Genomic DNA, 7,348 nt, shown 5'->3' on the forward strand with positions numbered 1-7,348 from the left:
CCCCCCCCCCCCCCCCCCCCGCCATGTTTCCTCACTTGTTTTTCTGATACACAGAGAAGCGTCTGAGGATGGACAGAACAGGGCAGAATGTTCCCTGGAAGGGGAGCGACACACGAGGCTGGAGAAAGCACGGCCATGGGGCTGCGCCGAGCATCCCCAGCCGGGAGGGACCGGCCTCCCTCCCTGGACTCTCTTTTGTCCGAAGCGTGGGCGCTCCACAGCCACAGCGGGACGGGCAGCTCCCTCCTTCCGCCCACGTGTGAGAAAGCGCAAGGCAGCGGGACTGTCACCCGATTCACGCCCCCAGGGGCGGGCTGCATGGAGGAGGGGGCAGACCACTCCACGGGCGCCTCAGCAGCACCGGCACCTCCCGTTCCGGGGTCTGGGCGTAGCCCCAATTTTGGATGTGAACTTGGGGGTGGTTAATGCAAAAGATGAGTTCTGGGTCTAAACTTCAGTACAAACTCTGATTTGAGGGCACACTTACCAGTTTCTGGGCTACTGAGCATCCAGCTCTTTCCTGCTGGGGAACCCCCCGTGGTGAGGCCACGGTGATGGGGAGGCTCCCCCCCCCAGCAGTCCCCTCACCCGGCTCAGGCTCTTGGCGGGCATGGGGCCTCCTGGTGCCCAGCCTCCCCTCAGCCCCCCATTCCAGCGCCCACTCAGGCCAGCACTTTCAGTCTGCTCCAGCCTCACCGGCCTTACCCTTCGGCCCCAGCCCGGCCATCGGCCCTCCGGCAGCTGGTGAGCACCTCACTAGCGACCGACTGGAACAAGACACACGCGAGGAAGACGCGCAGACCCGCGCACGCGCCGCGGGGCTCACGCAGCCAGCGGGGGCCGCGCGCAGGGCACAACTCACCCTCACGCCGTGGAACACGAGGGGGAAGCCTTTCTTTGGTAGCTTCTCCCAGCCCAGCAGGGAGGTCACCACCTTGGGGTCGGCGCAGACTTCGAGCTCTTTGTGGTAGAAGAGTCTTGATGGCAGCGCCAGCAGAGCCGAGTGGGACCTGTAGTTCTTCACGAGCTTTGTAACCTGCGAACAGAGAGCTGGAAGCAGGCGAGGCCACGCCGGCACATGCGTGTCGCATTTCCGTCCAAGGGAAAACCGCCGGGGCCCGTCTCCGGGGCAGCCTGCTTCTGCCTGTCCTCTCTCCCCGGCCCGTCACGTGTCACCTCATCAGAAGTGCTCTCGCACCACTGACAATGTTCTCAACAGACGGTTTGGTATCTTTTAATTGAAACATAGTTAACAGTGTTACTGTTAGTCTCCCCACACGACAGGATTGACAATTCCATACATTCCTCAGGACCCATCAGGAAACGTGCATTTTTTTTTAAAGTTTATGTATTTGGGAGAGAGAGAGTGCATGCGTGTGAGCTGGAGAGAGGCAGAGAGAGGCTCCCAAGCAGACTCGGCACTGTCAACGCAGAGCCCGACGTGGGGCTCGAACTCATGACCCGTGAGATCACGACCTGAGCTGAAGTCGGACGCTTAACTGACTGAGCCGCGCGGCCGGCCCGTGGGAAGTGCACTCTTAGTCCCCTTCCCACCCTTGCTCCCTCTCATCTGGAAGCCACCGCTCTGTTCTCTGTATTTACCAGTCTGTCGGTCTTGTCTCTTTTGTGAAACCATATAGTTTTTGTCTTTCTCTCATTTCACTTCGCGTTACACCCTCTAGATCCATGTGGTAAATGCAAAACTTTTTTCTGGCTGCATCATATCCTACTGTATATATACTGCACCTTCTTCACTTTGTCCTTTGTCTACGAGTGGACCTGGGGTCCGAGCAGTCCTTTCTTGAGATGACGGGGAGGAGGGCGGGTCTGCGGCCACGGACTGGACCCAGGGCAGGCTGCATGCCGCCCGGGCCTGGGGCCTCCGGGGTGGCGGCTCCTAGAATACTGTGGACTTTACCAGACAGGCTCTGGGGCAGGCTGAGCAAAGGACAGCATCTGCTCTGTGTCCCCGTGCACCCCTGGGCCCCAGCGGCGACTGGTCCAGGCCCGGGAAGGCCCAACGCTGGGGAAGGTGGCAGTGCAGGGCGCACAGGCTGCCCTGCACCCTGGAGCTGCCGCTGCAGGCGTGTGGACTGCTAGGTGTCAGAGAGGAATCCGCTTGCTCCACCGATGCATCAAACTACAGGTGCCCCCACCACCCTGAACTGGTCCTTTGTGCGTCCTGTGTCCCTGCCAGGTTCCAAACCCTCCTGAGCACCTGGCCCCTGACCCCAGCCTGAATGGGTCAGCTCGAAAGAGTTGGCATAGGCAAAATCTGACAGGCACAAGGTGGGGTCCTGGTGACCATGGAGCGAGCGCTGTCCGACCACCGTCCCCGTCCACAGGACCTGGGGGTCCATCACATTCTCCAGGGGCAGCAGGTGCCTTTCCCCTTCGACGAGTCCCTCCTGATCTGCAGGTCGGAAAACCCTCAGGCTCTGGAGTCTAACTTGCTCTTCTTGCCTCCTCCCTGCAGCGGCCATCCCTACCCTGACCCCCTACCTCTCCACCCACCTCCTCTTTTTTGTGGCTTCCCCATCTTGGCCCGACAGCTTCCCAGGTGCCGCCGCCTTCCTGCAAGGCACTGCCTGCTCTCCATCTCGGCCTCCAACGCCGCCCCAGGCCGTGGGCGCTCCGGCTGTCCTGCCCTCCTTGCCCTGGCCCAGCATGGAGGGAGGGGAGGCTCCCGGGCAAATCGGGCACCAGGGCAGCTGCTTGGGGGGGGGGGGGGGAGGCCAAGCACACCTGGTGGCCTGCTGGTGAGGCAGGAACACGCTCAGTGCTGCCTCTGACCCCTGCTGTGCTGAGCCCCCAGGCCTGGGTTCCCACAGACCACCGAGGCACCCTTGCGCCCACTGGGGCTCCTCCCTGAAGCTAGGCATGAAAACTGCACCCACTGTGCCAGGGACTTTAGCGTCCACCATTCCACTGTCGCTGCCTGGAGAGCTCGTCACCTGAAGGTGCGTTCTGGACTCCGAGCCCCAGGACTCATGGACCTCTTGACACGGGGCTGCTGTGAAGTGCAGTGCTGGGGAGCTGGGCCCCTCTGAACCCGTGGGTGGGCTCTAAGGGTCTGTTCTAACAGAGGAGGTGAACATCAGGAAGAGAGGAGAAAGCTGCCCGATGGTCCCCTGGGTCCAGACAGCTGGGGGAGGGGTCTCCCTCGGGGGTGGAGGGGCTGGCTGTGTGTCCGGCTGCATGCTCCCCTCTACGGCCACTGTCCTGCAGTCCCGGTCTTTCTGTGAGCCCACGAAGCCTGGTCTCAGCTCAGCTGCAGACAGCCACTGGCTCCTGGGCCGTGAGGCCACGGTGGCAATGGCACATCCCCCTAACCCACGGGCTGCTTGAAGCCTGGGTGGGACCGTGCTGGGAGCCGCCGGTGACATCACCGGTACATGGAGCAAGAGGAATCTACGTCCTGCCGCCAACTGGCCTGGGGCGTCATTCGGCGCAAGTGGTCTTCCCTCGTCCCGGTGTGAAGACCTGGCAGGCCTGGGGACTCTTCTGCTGATCATTGGTGACAAATTTCAATTCAGTACTTACAACATAACCAGCCTCCAAAATGCTAATTAAAACCCTAAACTCAATTTGGCATCTCAGCTTCTTGCTCGCCCAGGCCAGGCCCCGGGTCAGCCTTGGGCCCCCTGGGGAGGAGGGGGTGGTGCCGGCAGGTGGAGGAGGTGTTGCCTCCAGCTAGCCCTGGGGGGTGGGGGGGGCGACGTGGATGCCACGTGGCACACACGTGTCTCCCACAGGCGGGGCGCTCCCTGCTGCCCGGTGTGGGCCGGCCTGGGCCCCTGCTGCCGCGGGGCAGTCGTCCACGGCCCTGCGCACCTCCTGAGGGCCGGCTCTCCGCAGCCCTCGCTGCCTCCCACATGTGCTCTTGCTCTCTCTGTTCCCCACGTGGGTAGAAGGCCTGAGGGCCCAGAGCCTGGCACAGGCCCCAAGCCATTTCCAGGGAAACTTGCCCAGGATCACTGCACGTCCTTTCTGTTTACTGTTAAAGTTTAGAAGAAACTCTCATTTTGTTCTGCAGGAATTTAGAAAATATATCACTTCAGTCACCTCAATGAGGAACGCCAGAGACCCACGGTTCCCAGGCTCCAGTGTTCCTGGGTGCGGGGGTGGGGTGAGGGCTAAATGCAGATTCCAAGGCTCATCCCTGTGAGGCGCTCAGAGTCTGGCTGAGCAGGGAATCCGCAGGTTCGCCAGCAGGTAGCATCACAGGGCGGAGCCCCGGCCTCCTCTCTCAGACCACAAACTAGAAGGCTCTTTCCCGTTTTCCCACATTAACCCAGATGTAACTCTTCCCGTGTCTGGCCCCACAGAACCTCAGCCATCAGCCTCAGCCGGGACAGCCTGGAACCGCCGAGCTGCTGGGAAAGTCCCTTCTGGGGTGGGGGGCGCGCACGGGGGCGGGGGCGGAAGGCCACAGGCACCGCGGGCACGGGGGTCTGGGCTTACCAGCAAGGGGTTGTAGGCGCCACAGGCACCGAAAGCGTCTTCGTCCCTCAGATACACCGGCCGGGCCATCAGTCTTTCCAGCATAGACACGTTCAGCCCGTAGGCCATGGCGAGTCTGGACTTAATGACCGGGCCAAGCTGCATGGGGTCCCCGGCGAGAATGATCTGTGGCACACAGATGGGCACCCACACCAGTGCACAGCAGTCGCACAGACCCACAGCCACAGCTGGGAGAGGTTTGGGGAGCAGGTCGGGGGCCCCATGTGTGGCTGGCCGGGCTGAGGCTCCTGAGTGGGGGCTGCGAGGCGGCCGGCCGCCACAAGCACGGGCTGCAGGAGACAGGGGACGCAGCATGGCCGCTGGAGCAAGGTGGCAGAGGCTCCGACGAGGGCGGCGGGACGTGAAGGGACAGAGTGGCCGGCAGCCTCCGTCCCCGTCTCCTGGAAGTGCACTCTGTGCCCGTGCCCCACTGCCTGGCTCCGGCCCACACTGCAGCTGAGCCAGGTCTGCTCCCTGCTCTCTCTTTGGCCCCCACCCCAGGCGGCCAGGATGGGAGGAGGTCGGTGTCTGGAGGACCAAGAGAAGTGAGGAAGGTCCCTCCTGCGTGACATGGACGGGGGACCCCAGGTCACTATCAGGGTGAGTGCGGGAGGAAGCAACAGGTATGAGTAGCAGGGAGCCAAAGCATCAGCCTGGGGTAAAAGGGTTAGCAGCCAGGGCAGGGGAGGGAGCAGACGGGTCAGATTTGGGGCAGCAAGTGGGAAATGCTGCTGGAGTCTGTTTTATAAGTGAATCAATCCAGGCAGAGCAGCCCCTTCTTCCCTGTGCACGCAAGGCCCCAGCTGCGCAGAGCCTCAGGGTCCATGGCACCTCACCTGAGCCCGTCACCCTGGGGTGCCCCGAGCACACGCCGGCGCAGGGGATGCAGGAGCGTCGCACAGCAAACAGGCCTCACCTGGCCGCTGGCGTCCGAAACCAGCCCCAGAGGAATCAGGCACTCGGGCTCACTCGCCTGTCCCGCTTCGTCCACAAACACGTGCGTGAAATGTCCGACTCTAAGGCCAAGGATGCACTAAATGGTCATTTCTGTCAGTGTCTGAGCAAGTGACACCCGACTCACATGGCAGGGCCTCATCTGCACCAGGGCCTGGCGGGATGGCCAGGAAGGCGGGTGTCACCTGGTCAGATTAACTGCAGGCCCCGGGCCAGCCAGGAGACCTGAGTGAAGTCCGGGGCGCACCTGGGACTCTGTCCAGGGCGCACCTGCGTGTCAGCAGTCTCGGGGGCACAGAGGCGGGGGGCGGGAAGGAACAGCTGGGGAGAGGCCGGGGAGGACAGCGTGGGGACGGGGGCCCCGGCACAGGTGGTCGACAGCACAGAGGGGCCGGGAAGCCCAGCTGGAAGGCAGCTCCTCTCCCCACAGGCCGTGTGGCCCCGGGCAGGTCCTTCGCCTCCCTGTGGCTCCGCTTCCCCCGTCGCAGCTGCTGCCCTCCCGGATCCACCTCACGAGCGAGCTCTCAGCCAGGATGATACCCCAACCCTCCAGGCCAACGGGGGCCCAAGGGTAGTGCGGAGCATGTGCTCGGGGTCCCAGGCAGCCTGCAGAGAAGCTCTGCAGCAGGGACACTGAGGTGGGAGCCACGGGCGGACCAACTTCCGTGCGAGCCCGACAGAGCCGCCATCATAGCCCGCTCTCCCGGCACTGGGGGTCAGGCTGTGGCCCCCCACCCCCAACCCGGGCCAAAGACGGGGAATCACATGCTTCCGGTTTTCCACCTCATGCCCCCATCCTGCTGAAGAAACTCAGCGTTACAGATCTCTTAGAGCATCCGCACTTAGGTTTCCAATTCTGCGCTCCTCAGTTATTTAGTTACTTTGACCAGCGGATGCTGTTGCTCATGTTTACCCCTGGGCTGTCCGCTGCTCCTTCCTCACCCTTCCCTCCCTCAGCACAGCCTGGGGTCCCTCTCACCGTGGGGGGTCTCAGCATGGGTGTGGCTCCCGCCCCCCACGGAAGCTCCCGGGGGACGGGGCCCCGGCCACGCCTAGCACCTACCTCAGTCCTATCTGGTAGAAGAGCCCCGCGCTGCTGCACGTGGTGATTATTATCCGGAAGCGCGAAGCCTTCCAGATGTCCTCTCCGTCTTTGCAGTACGACCTGATGGCATCAATGATGGTCTGGAGGGAGGAGGTGTGGTCAGTTTACTTGTCAGAGTATTGAATGTTTTTTTCAATTGGATGTAGTCACAGAGTTGAAAACAATTCGAAAAGATGAGGTTGTCCTGTCCCCACTTAATTAAAACTAAGTAAATGACTAAAAATTGTTTTCTTAAATCAAAATATTTTAGGGGCGCCTGGGTGGCTCAGTCGGTTAAGCGTCCGGCTTTGGCTCAGGTCATGATCACACGTTCGTGTGTTCAGGCCCCGCGTCAGGCTCTGTGCTGACGGTCATGTTTTGTGCTGACAGCTCAGAGCCTGGAGCCTGCTTCAGATTCTGTGTCTCCCTCTCTCTCTGCCCCTCCCCGCTCATGCTCTGCCTCTCTCTGTCTCAAAAATAAATAAAACACTAAAAAAAAGAAAATTTAAAAAAAAATCAAAATATTTTATATTTTCACACCAATTTTAGTCCATGCTCTACAGACTCTGGAGCCATGAATGTAACACAGCATCCTGCGGATCCATCCCCAAATCAAGTGCATACAGTTTTCTAGATTGTGTCTTTTGTTAAGCAAACCAGGAACATTAACCCAGAGAGACATTTATAGCCAAACCAATAAAACAGAGTCCGAAAGAAAGAATACATTTGGGTATCAAATACAACAGCAGCCCACCCCACCGAGGCGGGGGGCGGGGGGGGGGGCTCACCTCCTCGAACCTGCAGGTG

General features: G+C 61.1%; 1 protein-coding gene across 1 annotated transcript in view; it reads right to left on the reverse strand.

Annotated features, from left to right (window-relative positions):
* MOV10L1 (Mov10 like RISC complex RNA helicase 1) overlaps nt 1–7,348 on the reverse strand; it is a 63,925-nt gene that overhangs the window by 5,592 nt on the left and 50,985 nt on the right. Inside the window, exons 18-22 of the mRNA XM_029953912.1 lie at nt 7,330–7,345; nt 6,521–6,642; nt 5,420–5,519; nt 4,465–4,629; nt 863–1,036 (exon numbers count right to left, since the gene is read on the reverse strand). Coding sequence (XP_029809772.1) covers nt 863–1,036; nt 4,465–4,629; nt 5,420–5,519; nt 6,521–6,642; nt 7,330–7,345 — 577 coding nt within the window. The remainder of the gene's footprint in view (nt 1–862; nt 1,037–4,464; nt 4,630–5,419; nt 5,520–6,520; nt 6,643–7,329; nt 7,346–7,348) is intronic.

This window comes from Suricata suricatta, chromosome 10 (assembly GCF_006229205.1).
Source record: "Suricata suricatta isolate VVHF042 chromosome 10, meerkat_22Aug2017_6uvM2_HiC, whole genome shotgun sequence".
NCBI classification, from domain to species: domain Eukaryota; kingdom Metazoa; phylum Chordata; class Mammalia; order Carnivora; family Herpestidae; genus Suricata; species Suricata suricatta.